We start from the raw sequence: 16611 nt of genomic DNA on the forward strand, positions 1-16611 counted from the left end.
AAATTTCTCCGGAAGTTCCTCTAGAATTTCCTCGAGGATTAATTTAGGACTTCATTAGAAATTCTTCCAGCAGTTCCAAATTGCTCCAAAAGATCATTGGGAATTCCTCCAGAAGTTCTTCAAGAATTCCTCCAGAAGTTCTTTGGAAATTCCTCCAGAAGTTCCCCGGGAATTTCTCCAGGAGTTCCTCGGAAATTCCTCCATGAGTTCATTGGGAATTCATTAAGGAGATCTTCGGGAATTTATGCAGGAGTTTCTCGAGAATTCTTTCAGGATTTCCCCAGAAATATCTGCAGGAATTCTTCGGAAATATCTCCAGAAATTCCTCGAGAATTCCTTGATTTTTTTACAATAGTTCCTCAAGAAAATCCTCGAGGATTAATCTAGGAGTTCCTCGGAAATCCGCCCAAGAGTTCCTTGGAATTCCTTCAAGAGTTCTTTGGAAATTCCTTCAAGAGTTCTTCTGAAACTAGAGACGAACCAGCCAAGGGCTGAAAGTCTCTTTAATAAAGACAAATCAATCAATCAATTCTTCTGAAGCTCCTCCAGAAGATCCTCCAGGAGTTCCTCGGGAATTCCTTCAGGACTTCCTCGGAAATTCTTCCAGGAGTTTATCGAGAATTTCTCCAGGAGTTCCTCGGATATTCCTCCAAGAGTTCCTCCTCCAGGTGTTCCCCGGAATTCCTCCAGGACTTCCTCGGAAATTTCTCCAGAAGTTTATCAGGAATTTCTCCAGGAGTTCTCCAAGAGTTTCTCTTAAATTTCTCCAGTAGTTCCTAGGGAATTCCTCCAGAAATTCCTCGGGAATTCCTCCAGGAGTTCCTTGGGAATTCCTCCAGGAGTTCCTTGGCAATTCCTCCAGGAGTTCCTTGGCAATTCCTCCAGGAGTTTCTTGGAAATTCCTCCAGGAGTTCCTCGGAAATTCCTCCAGGAGTTCCTCGGGAATTCCTCCAGGAGTTCCTCGGGAATTCCTCCAGGAGTTCCTCGGGAATTCCTACAGGAGTTCATCGGGAATTCCTCTATCAGTCCATTGGGGATTCATTAAGGAGATCCTCGAGAATTTATGCAGGAGTTCCTCGAGAATTTCCTCAGGAGTTCGTCAGAAGCAAATATTTCAGCTGAAATATCTGAGTTCTTCGGAAATATATCCAGAAATTCCTTTGGAATTCCTCTCGGAGTTCCTTGCAAATTTCTCTAGGAGTTCCTCACGAATTTCCTCGAGGATTGATCCAGGAGTTGCTCAGAAATTCTTCCAGGAGTTTCAAATTGCTCCAGAAGTTCCTCGGGAATTCCTCCAGGAGTTCCTTGGATTTTTATCCGGGAGTTCCTCAGGAATTTCTCAAGAATTATCTCGAGGATTCATTCAAGAGTTCTCGGGATTTTTTTCTCCGGGACTTCCTCGGGAATTCCTTTAAAAATTCAAACGTAATTCGTCCAGGAGTTCATCAGAAATTCTTTCAGCAGTTCCAAGTTATTCCAGGAGTTCCTAGGAATGTCTTCCAGGAGTTCCTCGGGAATTCCTCAAGGAGTTTATTTCGAATTCATCCAGGAATTCTCCACTTATTCCAAGACGCTCCAGGAGTTCCCCAGATATTCCTCCTAGAGTTCCTCGGGAATTGCTGCAGAAATTCCTCGAGAATTTCTTTAGGAGTTCTGCAGAAATATCTTCAGAAGTTTTTCGGCAATATCTCCTGACGTTCCTCGGGATTTCCTCCTGGCGTTCCTTGAAAATTTCTCCGGGAGTTCCTCTAGAATTTCCGCGAGGATTAATTTAGGAGTTCCTCAAAAATTCGTCCAGCAGTTTCAAATTACTCCAGATGATCCTTGGGAATTCCTCCAGGAGCTCTGACAAATTTTCCGGAAGTTCATCAAGAATTTCCTTGAGGATTCATCCACAAGTTCCTCTGAAATTCCTCCAAGAGTTCCTCTGGAATTCCCCCAGTAGTTCCTTAGTGAATTCTATAAGAAATTCCTCCGAAATTCCTCCAGGAGTTCTTAGGGAATTCCTCACGGAGTTTCCTGGAAATTGCTCAAGGAATTCCTCAAAAATTGCTCCAGAAATCCTTGAAAATTTCTTGCTCTAAGAGATCCCTGAGAATTCATCCAGGAGTTCTCTGTAAATATTTCTTGTATGTCCTCGAAAATTCCTCTTGAATATCCTCGTGAATTCCTCCAGGAGTTCCTCTGGAATCCCTCCAGAAGTTTATCGGGAATTGCTCCAGGACTTTCTTCTGAATTGCTACAAGAGTTCCTCTGGTAATACTCCAGGAGATCATCAAAATTTGTTCCAGGAGTTCTACGGGAATTGATCCAAAACTTCCTCTTGTATTACTCCACGGGTTTTCAAAGAAATCCTGGAGAAATTCCTTAAGAACTCATGCAGCAAATCTCGAGGAACTCCTGGAGGAATAACCGAGGAACTTCGGGAAGAATTCCAGAGCAACTCCTGAAGAAATTTCCTCATGGGTTCTACTGAATGAATTTTTGAGGAGCTCGTGGAGGAATTCTCGAGGAACTCCCGAACAACTTCTGGATGAACTCCTGTATAAATTTGAGAAAGTCCCAGAGTAACTCCCTAGGAATTTCCGAGGAACTCTTGGGTGAATTTTCGAGGAAATCCCTAGAAACTCATTGAGAAATTTCCGAGGAATTTCTGAATGAATTTTCTAGGAGCTGCTGAAAGAATTCTAGTGGAACTGCTGGAGTAGTTCCCGAGAAACTACTGAAGAAATTCCCGAGAAACTTCGAAAAACTGGAGGAATTCTCGTGGAACTCTTGCAAGAATTTTCAAGAAACTTCTGCAGGAACTCCTGCAGGAATTCCCAGAGTCCTCCTGCTGGAATTCCTGGAGGATTCTAATAGGTACCTACATAATTGATTACTAATAATGTTTATATTTTTTCAGGGTGACAACGCAGCCATCTTCGAGTCAGTTGTTGCATTAACCCTGGCGCCGTCGGAATAATCGTTTCCTTATTGTTTCAAAGTGTCAAGATGGCTCGGGGACCGAAGAAACATTTGGAGCGTATGAACGCTTCAAAAAGATGTTGGACCAGACCAGACCAGGTTAACTTTGCCCCGCGTACATCCATGGATCCACACAAGCTTGTGATTTTCTTTCGCATCTGAAGTACGTCTTGACCACCACCGATGTCACCAAGATCTGTAACGTCACATCTAGATCGATGGCAAGGTTCGCACTGACTTCAACTACCCGGTCGGATTCATGCGTTAGATCGGCCGTGGAAGGTGCCGTTCATCTTGATTGGATCCGAGCATCCACCAGAACGATTATTGTCACCGGTGATGGGCGTGTTCAAGCTCGACCACGAAGATTTGTGCGTGACCAACTATCAGAACGGAAGATGAGCGGTTTGCATGCGGGTAATCGCTTTTTTAAAAAGTGAGAAGAAGACCTGTTTTGAATGCTGAAAATACAAAAATCCGTTTATAATACCACTATGAAAGTAAACTGAAATATGTAAAGACCGCCCCAGAAAGTATGGACCCAAAGAGAAAATGCTGGCATTTCAAAATTAATGATGGCTAGTTTTTTTAAATCCTGCATCCTGTTTATTAACCTATTCTCTCAGCATTTATGCAGCGGTTCGTACGATTCCAACAGTTTGTTTCAAAATACTTAAACTTTCAGTGGAACATCGTCAAAAAAATGTGCACAAATGATGTTCAGAGGTTAAAATGACACTTAGGAAATGAGCAAAATATAGAGGGAATAAATGAGAAAACCATATAAGCAGCAAACAGGATGCACTGTGGGAAGAACACGTTTGAGCATAAGCAAAAAATTGGGTTAAAAATAAAGGTCCTTCCAACCCTCTTGTGGATAGACGTATGATGAAGGTATTTGAGCGCAAGAAAAAAACCGTTTAACCCTATCCCGCCCATGACTTCTTATAGTGTTTAAAAATAGTTTTTATTATTTTTCCTCAAAATGGTAGAACAAAATCTTATTTTCTATGCCAAAATTATCGTTTAAGGCTATTACAACTCAAATATGAAATGGTGCTCTGGAGCACCACCAGGCATTTGGAGAACTTTATTTCATATTTTTTCTCGTTAAAAATGGTTAAAACACAGGATGCTTCATTTGACAATCCACGAAAATCACTTTCCGAACCAGTTCTATACAAATTCATTACAATTCGAGACAAGTTGTTCTCAGAAACTTCGAACTTTTATGCCACCAGAATTCTAGAATGGGATACAAACAATGATTACATTGGAAAATTGCTTATTTTTTGCACGCCATGTGCCCAGTGGTGCATATATGCACCAATCATATTGTATTATATTAAGGGTTTAAATACATATTTTAATTCTTTTCAACGTATGACTACACAAATAAATAGTAAATCTGTTAGGGAACTATTTTTATTTCAACCCATGAGGATAACTATGCCATTAATTAAGACGTCAAAGTTTGTCATTATTTTTGTGGCGAAAAAAATAGCTTTTCATGAAAACTTTTTTTGACAAAAACATTGAATTTGTATGCGCATACTTAGCGTAATGCATTTAGATAGAGAACAACATGTGAAATCATGATTTACAATTAAAAACATTCAAAAAACTTCATTAGTTTCAGAGATACAAGGGTTGAAAGTTATGGTGCTCTACAGACACCATGGGCGGGAAAGGGTTAACTTACACAGAGAGGGTTATGACCAAAAATTTTACCATTTCGAATGTCAATGTAATCGTGGCAAAGAACGTTTGAATTTCCGATCATATAGTAAGCAGAAACAGCAGAAACGAAGTCTGAAACAAGAAACATCGACCAGGCCCAGATATCTGAAGACTAGGTGCGTCCATACTTTCTGGGGCAGTCTTTAGAAGAATACGAAAGCCCGCTTAGCCGAAGCGGTATGCAAGCGATGTTCAATTTCGATCGATTTAGGATAGGGTGACGATGGATATTATCCGCAGGTTCAATTCGTCATGAAGGGATTTTGTCGGCCAAACTACCTGAAACTTGGTCGTTTAATTCAGCTTGGTTGGGAAGGATTTGAGGCCTAGGTACTCTGAGTTCAACAGCTTTCAAAAATCCCCCATGACGAAGAGAACAAAACTGCCAAAATACGCAATTTCCCCTATTTTCATATCCCAGTTGGGACGAAAACAATAAAGGAAGCAATACATATTAGTTCAACGCTTTATTTATTTTTGTTGTGTTTATTGATTGTTCATAACCTTCTCTTCTTTGTTCTCTTCTATGGCTGATTAAATTATATTTTTATTCTTTTTCGATTTGAATTTAGTATAGATTTAGTGTTTACTTCAGTTATACAAAATTCCGAATGTAAAGGGATGAAAAGGCAATTTAATCGGCTATAGAAGAGCCTTTGAGATCGTTTCCATTTAACGTCGCTTCATTCAGATCGTACAAATGTTGTAGGTACATCGAATAAATTACATCGCAAGAATTACATCGGATCTGTTTATTATATCAACAGCCGCCGAGTACATCGGGCTGTGTAATATTCATCAATCGATGTAACGACCTGGTTGCAGCGATTTCGATGTAATATTCAACAACTTTTTTTGCTGTGTATAACATCCTAGTAGAACCCTATACATTTTATTAGGATTGGACATTTGGTTATCGAGATATCTTTCAAAGACTACTTGGGAGTAATACAGGTTAACCTTTTGAGAGATTTTTGACCAAGTGTATCATAATAAATATCTCAGCCGTTTATTTCGATTGGAAATTTGGTTACTGAGATATCTTTCGAAGAGTACTTAGGAGTTATACAACTAATCTTTTTGAGATTTTTAACAAAGTGTATCATACTAAATATCTCAGCCGTGTGTCAATCGATTTGTGTTCTCTTGGTACCAAATGAAAGCTTCAACATCCTAGTAGATTGCTCAGAAATTTTATTAGGATTGGACATTTGGTTACAGAGATATCTTTCGAAGCGTACTTAGGATTTATTCAACTAAACTTTTTGAGTGTATCATAATAAATATCTCAACCGTCTGTCAACCGATTTCGGTTCTCCTGGCACTAAATGAAAGCTATAACATCCTAGTAGAACCCTATACAATTTTATTAGGATTGGACATTTGGTTATCGAGATATCTTTCAAAGAGTACTTGGGAGTAATACATGTTAATTTTTTGAGAGATTTTTGACCAAGGGTACCATAATAAATATCTCAGCCGTCTGTCAACCGATTTGGGTTCTCTTAGCACCAAATGGAAGCTGCAATATCCTTGTAAAAGGCCCTGAAATTTTATTTTGATTCGACATTTGATTACTGAGATATCTTACGTAGAGCATTTCAATAAATTCTTTTTTTTTATTTTATTATTATATTCACTTGTTATCTTGCATAAGTTTTTGACCATTATATGGGAAATTAGTTTTCAATAAATAATGCTGACCTCATATATAGTGTATACTATACTGCCCCCACTCGCAAAACAGTCCCATATGAATAGGAAACCCAGCAAAGATGGGACTGTTTTGCGAGTGGCGGCAGTATAGCAGGTTATTGTTTTCAACAAAATTATAAATAACAATTACAAATAAACAGGAATTCTATGAAAACTAACAATATGTTAAATGAAAGCTTTGAATTTATATATTGTGGGAAAAATGCAAGAACCGGACAGCCAAAATAATTAGCTAGTTAACAAGCTAACGCCAAAACTGATTAACTTAGTAGATATATCATTTTTGTCCTTTCTACACCATAACCATGAATACCAAGTACTTCGGAGCTAATTTAATCGACTGATTAAAAGATATTAGACAAAGTGTATCTCGGTGATTTTCTTATCCATTTATTAATCGATTCAAGATCTTTTGGCAGTTAACAAAAGATACAATACCTATTCCAGAATATGTAAGCTATTTTTTAAACATTCCATACAAGATTCTAGGAGGTGTCTGGCATTTCTGGTAGTTTAACCCATGATCCATGATGATATTTTGGAAACCAATTCTCTAGATGCCAAATCCATAATATTTTCTAGAACTTTTGGTCAATAGCACGAAATTAATATGTTAAATACAAATAATACAACAATAATTTCAATAAGTGTAAGAAGGGTTCTGTTCACCATAGGTGGATTAAATCGGGTTTTTAAATTTATTTTTAATCGTAAATATTAACTAAGCTAATTCTTCACTCCTCTACGAATCCTATCTAGACTGCCAACTGCTCACACACGTATTAGTCATATGCCGTCTGAGCGATATCATCATGTTACATGTGATATATGTGGAATTCGACAGACTATTGTCCTCATTACGAATCTTAGAGAAGGACATACAGATTAAATACTGGCATTAAGGTGAAGATATGACGAAGCCATACCTCGAATTTTCAAGAGCACAAATCTGAAGAACCAAATGTTGGTTTTCGCTGAAAAGTTGATCGTTTGGTCACCACCAGCGGGTAACCAATCTATCAATTTTTCAGCGCAAACCAACATTCAGTTCATCAGATTTGTGTTCTTGAAAAATCAAGGTGTGCGTGTGGCTTTGTTATATATTCACCTTAAAAACATCCTCTCAAATGACCCATCTGTAGAAGCAGCCCTGTTACTTTACTTGAAATATACAAAAATACGAACAAATTTAGTTGATAACTACTTAAAACTGAAGGCATAATCCCCGACTATAGGACTACAAAGATCACGATTCTCTACTAGTATCAGTAACAAAATAATATCAAACTCTAACTCTGTAGTAACCTCGTAACACCTCTCTAACTGGCCAAGGGACCCTCTACCGTATGCGTGATAATGTTTGCACCATCTTTAAATAACGTTCCAGTTTTACTTGTGAATACAATGTATTGGTTTTATTTGCAGGCGTTTAAGCTATAACTCATGTCATAGGGGCTGTCCATTAATTACGTAAGGGTTTATGGGGGGAGGGAAGTTTGCAAAATCTTACGTGTCATACAAAAATATTTAGAGTTTCATACAAAAAATCTTACAAGGGGGGGGGGGGGGGGGTGAGGGTGTCGAAAATTCGGAAAAATTGCCTTACGTAATAAATGGACAGCCCCATAGTAGGCTGTGAATAAAAAGTGTTGATTTTCTTAGTTTAACACTTGCATAATGACTAAGTGGCAACCTAGCTCGTGATTTGTCCACGCGCAAATGTCGAAAAGTGTCCGTGGTAGTGTCAAATTCAAGATTAACAATTTTTGAGTTTATTTTTTTAGTTTGACATTGCCTAATGGTGTAGACATTGACACACAAACAAAAGTTAATATAACTATTGATTCTGGAATTTGGCACGGATCGATAGTTTTTCGGAAATCGAAAAAAAAACGGATGTTGCGTTCGGACAAATTCAAGACTTTCTTTTATGGCGCTACTGGTAGCTCCTGGATGCCATTGGTAATAATGTAAGTTTTTTTTTCTGTGGTCGAAGGATCATAAAGGCCACCGTAATTTTTCTTTCGATATGCCATGCCGTTAAGTAGCTGATTTCGCGTTTCTTTGCCATTTTTCTCATTGAGCGCATATAATTCACCCAAATCTTCTATTTGGAGGCAGCGATAGCCCTCTTAATCCATGGTAACCTTGGACGACCAGTGGACACCTTTGGGAATAGTTGCCCTTGCTTTTTTTTCGGTCTAAGGCCGTTTTACGGTTCTCCTGAACACTCCTGAAATGTCTTTTTTAACATTTGCGCGTGGACAAGTCCAGACTACCGCTGCCACTCCTTCATGGTGCAAATTTTAAACTTAAGAAATCGGATTTTTTTTACCCGCAACCTACTGTGATATGAGTTAGAGCTTACGTGCATGCAATAAAAACCAAGACATTGCGTGTGCAGGTGATATGGGTACCTACCTTATTTGTACGATATGGTGCAAACATTATCACGCATACGGTATTGCGCTTCTTTTCCTTATAATCAAAAAGGCGAACCAGCCCCAGGCTGAAATCTGTATAGCCCAATCCCGCCGGTCCCCAAAACTTGCCTGATCCTTCATCAGCGTCAGGTTAACACCTAAATCCTCCAGCATGGGAACGCCCTACTTCAATTCGTTGAACACGTACTATTGCTGAACGCGCTCCATGTGCGAATCTCCCACCGGGAACGACGAACTGACTGATGTTATAGGTCAGCTTCGCCTTCATCATCTGATCGAAGCGCAGACCGTAGCACCAGTAGCCCCACCAGTCGGCTTTCTTGCGCATTTCTCGGTAGAACCAGTCGAACAGCTTGTAGCGACGTGGGCCCACATCCTGGCACACTTGACCCTGGCTGTCGGAATCCTTAGTGGCGTTAACGATACCCTGGGCCACGTCCGAGCAGTGGACCGGTTGCTTGACGGTCCTCTCTCACTTGTACCAAAGCAGCATTCCACGAAACTGACGGAACCACAGATGAGCGTAGTAGCGAAGGAAGCGATCTGCATGTCCATAGATGTCCGCCGGACGGAAGATGACGGCCTCGGGGAAATCCTCTTCGTGGTACTCGCTCTTGAGGAGCATGCTGCCCTCCTTGGTCAGAATCGGCTTCGACTGCGGGGTACAATTCAAGCTCGCGACCAACCAGATAGATGACGACGTTCAAATGCATTACTGCCTTGTAGATGGACTCATCGTCACACAGATGATAGAGAGTAAACAAAACCTGGCCCAGATCGCTGACCAGTTTCAGAAGGAAGGCTTCGTAGTGATTTGCCCGATTGGGAATAAGGGAGCTCGTCTTTCCCAACTTGTTGCTCGCGTAGCGGCCCAAAAATCCGGTGGCTCCGAAAACAGTTGCTACAACACCGTTGAAACTCGATCGACCACCAGTGCCACGCCTAATATCAGCCGGATTCGTAGTCAAGAGCTCACGGGGGACATCCGAGCTGTAGTCTGCCTTTAGACAGATGATCCCCAGGGCATTGGTTTGCTGTTTGGAATGAATTACCGAGGCCATTATGACCGTCCTGCAATTACACTCGGGTGACGGAAGTATACTGTAATATTTTTTCTCGAATATATTGTGCTGCTGCCGTTTTCCGATGTGGTGACAGATCTTTCCCGAAAAATAACCGCAGATATTTTTCGATATTTTCCACAAACTAATATTAGCCCATTATTGGGCCGTGCGTGAGAGGCGCGGTGATTAAATTTTCTGTAGTTTGTTGACGTACGGACAAATCATAACAGAGAACGCAAAATTAATGACACCAATACCATCATACTCTCATATCGGTGAAACGATATAAACGATATTAGACCAAGTAGACAATTTCGTCAGTAGGCGAAAATCAGGGGGCCCTGCAGCGTCGCTTGATTTTGACCATTTTGACATTCAAAAGTGTCGATGATCCTGTCGCCAGCTGTGTTTTGATTTTGTTTTGTACAAGCAGAAAAAGTTGCAAAATTATTGATAAAATTACAAGAACTTCACAAAGTTCTCTATATAATTCGAGGAATTGTCCAAATATTGATTTCTGTTCAGCTGTGATCTAAATCAGTAGAGACTGTTCGCAATGGGTATGTCGGATTGGGATGGTAAGTATTCCGCAGTGATCGGGAGCTAAATGTTTACACTTTTGCTTCGCCTTGTTGGATTGAGAAAGTGATGACGAATGATTTTGAATATTTGTTATTTTTGCAGCTCTTCGGAAGCAAGCCCGTCACCTGGAGAATGACATCGACCTCAAGTTGATTGCGTTCAACAAGGTCGGGACCGGTAGTAGTTCGCTAAACTCCGGCGGCGCAGCGGACACTTCACCGCTGCTGGGGGACCATGTCTTCGAATCGCTCTCGCTCGAGATCGAACAGATGCTGGATCAGCTGTCGAACATCAACGAGCGGATGGCGGAGATCCCCGGGACCGGAGCGGCGGTCATGCACGTTCTCCAGCGGCATCGGGAAATTCTGCATGTAAGATATGGGGGGAAATGACGTTTTTCGGAGGATAAAGTTTTATGTGCTCTTCCAGGGCTACCGGCAAGAGTATCTGAAAATTCAGGCAAATCACACTACACGAATGGAACGGGAGGAACTGTTGCGTGGATCGGGGTTGGGCGGAACGACTTCACCATCGACTTCCGGTTTGAGTCGAAGGGACATGTATTTGAAGGAGAACACACATTTGCACAAGTTAGAAGTTATCTATTTTGCTAGTGTATTAAAACTTTCAAAAGAAATTTCTTATTCCAGTTCGAGCTCCATGGTTAATGACCAGATTAGCATCGCAATGGAGACGAAGGAGCACTTGACTTCCCAGCGGCAGCACATGAAGCGTTTCCAAACCAGAATGCACGACATTTCACATCGTTTTCCATTGATATCCAGGTTGGTCGCGAAGCAATGAATTCCTAATCTTATTTAATTGTAACTTAATCATTTTTTCCCATTTGCAGCCTCATTCAACGAATTAACATTCGCAAACGAAGAGAGTCACTGATCCTAGGTGGAGTGATTGGAGTCTGCACGATCCTTCTGTTACTGTATGCGTTTCACTGATTGCTGCTGCAGCATGTGTCGACGACCAGGTTTGTTACTATGACGGTTTTCTTTGGCGCAATAATTTTTCATTTCGCCACTAATGTTGGGATCGGATGCGGAAACATCATTGTTGTAGAAATTTTGCGTTTTTTTTTTTTCAACGAAAACCAAACTAATCGAAAGGCATTCAACACGGACGGGAAACAAATGATCGGTCGTTATTTTGTAGTTAGAAAAGTTTTTAAAGGCGGTTACTCGGGTTAACGAGGCAAATAAGTCTCGGTAGTAGCACCGAAAGATATATGTGTATTTATCATCCAATTATTAAGAAATCAATAAAGTAAGTCGCATTATGCCGACGTTTGTGATAGGACGATTAATTGCAATATGTAGTAGTAAAAGGATATCACCTTCCTATCTTGAAGAAGAAGTTCATATTCGGAATATCAAGTAAATGTAGCTGCCTTTCTGTCCTGGGTACCAATAATGGTGCAGAGGGTGGAAATGAAAGATTTCAATCCTGGGCGGTTGTGCCCAGGTATCAGGTATCAAGGGTCGGCTCCAGAGGCACGTTCTCCCCCATTTGGAGGATCGCCATCGCCATGAACACGAGCCTATTCATCATTTACCTATGAAAGAAAAGAAGGGAAAAAAGATGGGACAATGAAAGGACAGGTAAAGGAATAGGATCGTCATACAGGCATAAGCGTGCTAGAATGGGTTCAAACAGCGCCCTGAAATGGGCACTGTGATAACGCATAAAGTGTAAAGAGAGCCTATAGCTCTTTACTCGAGTGACTGGAAGGGAGAGTGGCGTCATGTTCTGATTTTTACAGGTCTCCTGCTCGTTTGGAACGCGCATTTGTATGGATTTGACAGCAATTTGACACATGCTCTTTGTTCCAATTTTGACATTGACGCCACTCTAAGTTAAAGGAACTCTACCCTTTACCACAGCGGGTTAAGAACAGAATATCCTGAAGATTCAGGTTTCTGAAGTCAGTTTCATTAATTAAGTGTTTGCCGAATACTCGGAAATGTGCAAAAACTGAACAGTTACCTATCAAATGATACGAAGTTCCATAATCAGATTCACTGCTATCACATACAAATGAATCAGCTTGCTGAATATTCGTCATGTGATAGCTGAGTCGGCAGTGTAGTGTCCAATCAATGCTTCGATCAGCATGCTGCAAATATGCTTAGACAGATTTGTTAGATACTTCGCCATCCCTGGAGATGGCTCAGTACAATACAATTTTGTTTGACGACATGACTCCAAACTATTCCATAATTGTTTGTGCTGAGTGGCAGCCTAGATGCCAATCTGAAGCTTTATCCAACACTTCGATATCGGAATAGCTGGCTAAGGGCCAATTAAGTCATGTGATGCTCCAGTGCGAGCTAACTCATAGATGGAAGAACGGCCAGGTAACCATGCAAGGTGAACAGCGTTTGCTGGATTCAGCTCCTCGATTTGGGTTCGACAAGCGATAACTAACTTTGACCTAGAGTTGGCCGAAGCAAGTGCTTTAATAGCTGCCTGGCTATCTGAACAGAAGTATATTACTTTGCCCATTACATGCTGCTGAAGTGCTGATTGCACTCCGCACATAAGAGCAAAGATTTCGGCCTGAAAAACGATGCAGTGTCCACCAAGTGAATAAGACTGATGTAGCCTTAGCTCACGAGAATAGACACCAGCACCTGCTCGACCTTCGAGAAGGGAGTCATCAGTGTAACATACGATGCCTTCTGAAATACTTCTCTCCAGATAACCAGATGTCCACTCTTCCCGGGAAGGGAATTTCGTGGAAAATGTCCTATATGGAAAATTACAAGTAATTGTAAGATCACTTGCAGCAAGGACTATGTACTTTGTCCCAATTCACCAAAAGTGGAAACAAGTGTGTGTTGACATGCGGTTCACAGAAGTTTCCTCTAGTAAAGCGAGTACCCGTAGACTGTAAGTGCAAGAAAATGCTTCGTGTTTGAGATGAATGTGTAGTGGAACAACATCAAAGAGAACTTCGAGCGCTGCTGTGGGAGCTGAAGAGAACGCTCCAGACATCGCCATTAAACACATCCTTTGGAGGAGATGGCCTAACTTTGATTGGAACGTTCTCATTTCGCCCTTTTGCCGCCACATAAGACCATAGGGCAATATTGGCCGAACAATAGTTGTGTAAATCTATTTGATATACTTCGGTTTTAGACCGCAAGTTGTACCAAAGGTTCGCCGGCATTGCCTGAAGGCCATACAAGCTTTCTTGATTCTGAACTCCATGTGAAAGCTTGGAATCAAGAATAACTCTAACGTACTTTACCTGAACAGTCACATTAATTTCAGAAACGAAAAGTCTCAAAGGTCGAACGCGATTACGGCTTCGCCCTAGGCTTCGCTTTTCCATGAAAAGAACAATAGATGTTTTACTCGGTTTTACCGAAAGGCCTCATTGGCGACACCACCCCTCAATTTTTCATCATATCGAAAATGGTGTTGATGCTCATAGCGACTATCAGTGTAGGTGGGGCTGGCTCACCGACACTTCCGGTCCGCTTTAGTGCTTTATGCATCATTGTGGCCAGGTGTTGCTCTAGTTTTTCCAACTGTATTGTAAAGCATGTGCGGTGATCCTTGGCATACTTGTGTAAATTGGGGTAGGTACTCGAAATGTTGATCGATCACCGATTATTGCTGGCAGATGCAGTGGAAAGTTTGTCTTAATACGTATCAATCGTCTCTGACAAACGAGAAAAACTGACTTCACTGATTACCTGTCTCTGAGCCAAATTTGGTATAGAGTCTTCAGTCTACGATTAATCGCTTCATGTTTGATGGAGGTTTTTAATCCAATGGGTTACATAGCCGATATCCGAATGAAGAGAGTAATGTTCCGCGTAATATATCACAAATCGAAAGAGGTACGGTACATTACGTGGAGCGGATATACTGAATTGGGTACCAGACCAAGTCCCTGCTGGGTGGCGCTAAATAGGTGAGCCATAGACAATAGAATCGTCAATGTCGTAGGGCATAGTATGTGACTATTGTCGAAACAACACTATTTTTGGTCATTGTCCACTAAGCGCATAACTATGTTAGGGTCAAGATTAGGATGAAATCATTGGTAAAATATAATAACACTTTTTAGTTTGTGTAGTTCGATATTCGCATGGTTAATTATTTTATGAACAATAATTTTATTGACGAATCCGATTTAAAATAATTGAATAGTAATTTTTGTTAAGCCATATTATATTAAAATAATCACTATCATTATCAATGAATGCTATCCGCTCAAGATCTTCGCTACATTGAATTTTGAAGTACTGGAGGCTTCACTTATCAACATATTAACAACAAACACGCTATAACAGTATCTAGAGAATCGTGGAGGGTGAGAAACCTGAACTAGTAACAGTATTCATATAGATTAACAATTATACTCAACTATTTTCAATCATTGCAACATTATACTAATATGTGCGGGCCGCCCATTTGCGGAGTTGTGCGGCCAATTATTCTCTTTCCATTCCAGAAACGACCGTTTTGAAGCAAGAAGTGTCCCAATGGCCAACACAAACGGGACTTGTCCGAAACACACAAGATAAGTACAACAATTTTATAATCAGGCGCCCAACTCTTTCTACGACTTTGCCAATAGATAATGCAATATGCATACTTCAATATCAATTATTTGTTTGTTTGCGCGTTTATTTATGACACTATTGAAGCATTCGTGTCGCCGCGGAATAGTTTACAATTTATCTTATTTACATTTTTCAATTCACTTTAAAGTATCTAACACTGCTTTTACAATTGTACAATTGTGTATGCAAACTTGTATCTTAATTATGTTCATTATTAATAGTAGTCTGATAAAACAAGTCTAGCGATTTTTTTTTTTTTTTTTTTTTTTTTTTTACCAAGGAATAGAAAGAGTTGGTGTCATAATCACTACCATACTTGAAACTGGAAACTCCTTATTTCCCCCTATGGGTTATAGGGAGGGGCGGGACATTCGAGCCTACTCATCAGTGGAAAGGACTTGATATGCTAATCGGTTTAGCATAGGGCAGATACAAGTCTACTGGTAGACGTATCGCCCAGCGAAACAACGCAGATTGGCCACGGCCCGGGGGTGCGTTGATTATAACAGAATAACAGAATATAACAGGAATATCGAAAATGGTGTTGATGCTCATAGCGACTATCAGTGTTAGGTAGTCGTCGGCAAATCCATAAGTAGGAAAATTGCTATTACATGCGTACCTCGATAGTACGTACATTTTGCCTCGATAGTACGTACATCAAAAGTTAGGTAATTTTTAATCTACAAACATGAGGTCGAATCATTAGTAGACGTATAGCAGAGACTCCGATATTATGAATTTGTGTTATGCAGACTCCTATAAAACGGATTTTCAGTAAAAAGCAGTTTTAAAATGTAGCGAAATAAAAGGCATGAACGAATACGTTTCATGTAATTATTGCAGTATTTTTAGCTTTACAGAGATATTTTCCGCCAGTCATAATATCTGGCATCATCATGCTGGCGCTACATCCCAACTGGGGAGGACTGCTTCTCAGCCTAGTGGTTTATAAGCATTTGCACAGTTATTAACTAAACGCTTTCTTTACCAATAGAACGTTGTAAATAAAAAGGCACATGATGGTTCTATTTTGTGTCGTAATAAACATTACTCTCCAAAACATGAATCAAACTTATCAAGTTACTCATCCAAACCATTGATTTCAGTTCACTTATACTTGTTTTTTGCGATATGTACGTATAAAATATTTGACAGTTTTCCATGAGTTCTGAAATTTAAACAACTTTGAGTACCGTAGGGCAAGGGTGCGACCATTCATTTGCAAAGATTTACATTCATTTGCTATTATCTCAGTTCAGAAGCATGCTATCGAAAAACAATGTATGGATGAATTTAACCTTGTAGTTTTATCTGAAAGTTTGCCGAATAACATTGGGGTCGCACACGCATACCAAAGTCGTGAGCGAGCTGTAAAGGCAACTCTCCACATGGTGAATGTAAATTTCATTCTCGCTGTGGAAAGTTGCCTTCACAGCTCGCTCACGACTTTGGTATGCGTGTGCGACCCCAATGTTATTCGGCAAACTTTCAGATAAAACTACA

At 40.4% G+C, this 16611-nt stretch overlaps 1 protein-coding gene and 1 pseudogene across 1 annotated transcript; one reads left to right on the forward strand and one right to left on the reverse strand.

The window, feature by feature from the left end:
• Positions 1-606: 606 nt before the first annotated feature.
• On the reverse strand, positions 607-10269 carry LOC134290070 (NADH dehydrogenase [ubiquinone] 1 alpha subcomplex subunit 9, mitochondrial-like; annotated as a pseudogene).
• Positions 10270-10359: 90 nt separating this feature from the next.
• LOC109418388 (Golgi SNAP receptor complex member 1) lies at positions 10360-11824 on the forward strand. Its single transcript, XM_062856865.1, has 5 exons — positions 10360-10509; positions 10616-10884; positions 10943-11103; positions 11164-11298; positions 11367-11824. Exons 1-5 carry the CDS (start codon positions 10488-10490, stop codon positions 11467-11469), a joined length of 690 nt encoding a protein of 229 aa, XP_062712849.1. The 5' UTR covers positions 10360-10487; the 3' UTR covers positions 11470-11824.
• The last annotated feature ends 4787 nt before the right edge of the window (positions 11825-16611 follow it).

This window comes from Aedes albopictus, chromosome 3, assembly GCF_035046485.1.
Source record: "Aedes albopictus strain Foshan chromosome 3, AalbF5, whole genome shotgun sequence".
NCBI lineage: Eukaryota > Metazoa > Arthropoda > Insecta > Diptera > Culicidae > Aedes > Aedes albopictus.

Bases quoted from the DNA above. Each gene is read 5' to 3' on its own strand.
- LOC109418388 (XM_062856865.1), top strand. From the start codon at position 10,488: ATGGGTATGTCGGATTGGGATG. The intron at 10,885-10,942 runs GTAAGATATGGG...GTGCTCTTCCAG, and splicing joins GGCATCGGGAAATTCTGCAT to GGCTACCGGCAAGAGTATCT. The intron at 11,299-11,366 runs GTTGGTCGCGAA...TCCCATTTGCAG, and splicing joins CGTTTTCCATTGATATCCAG to CCTCATTCAACGAATTAACA.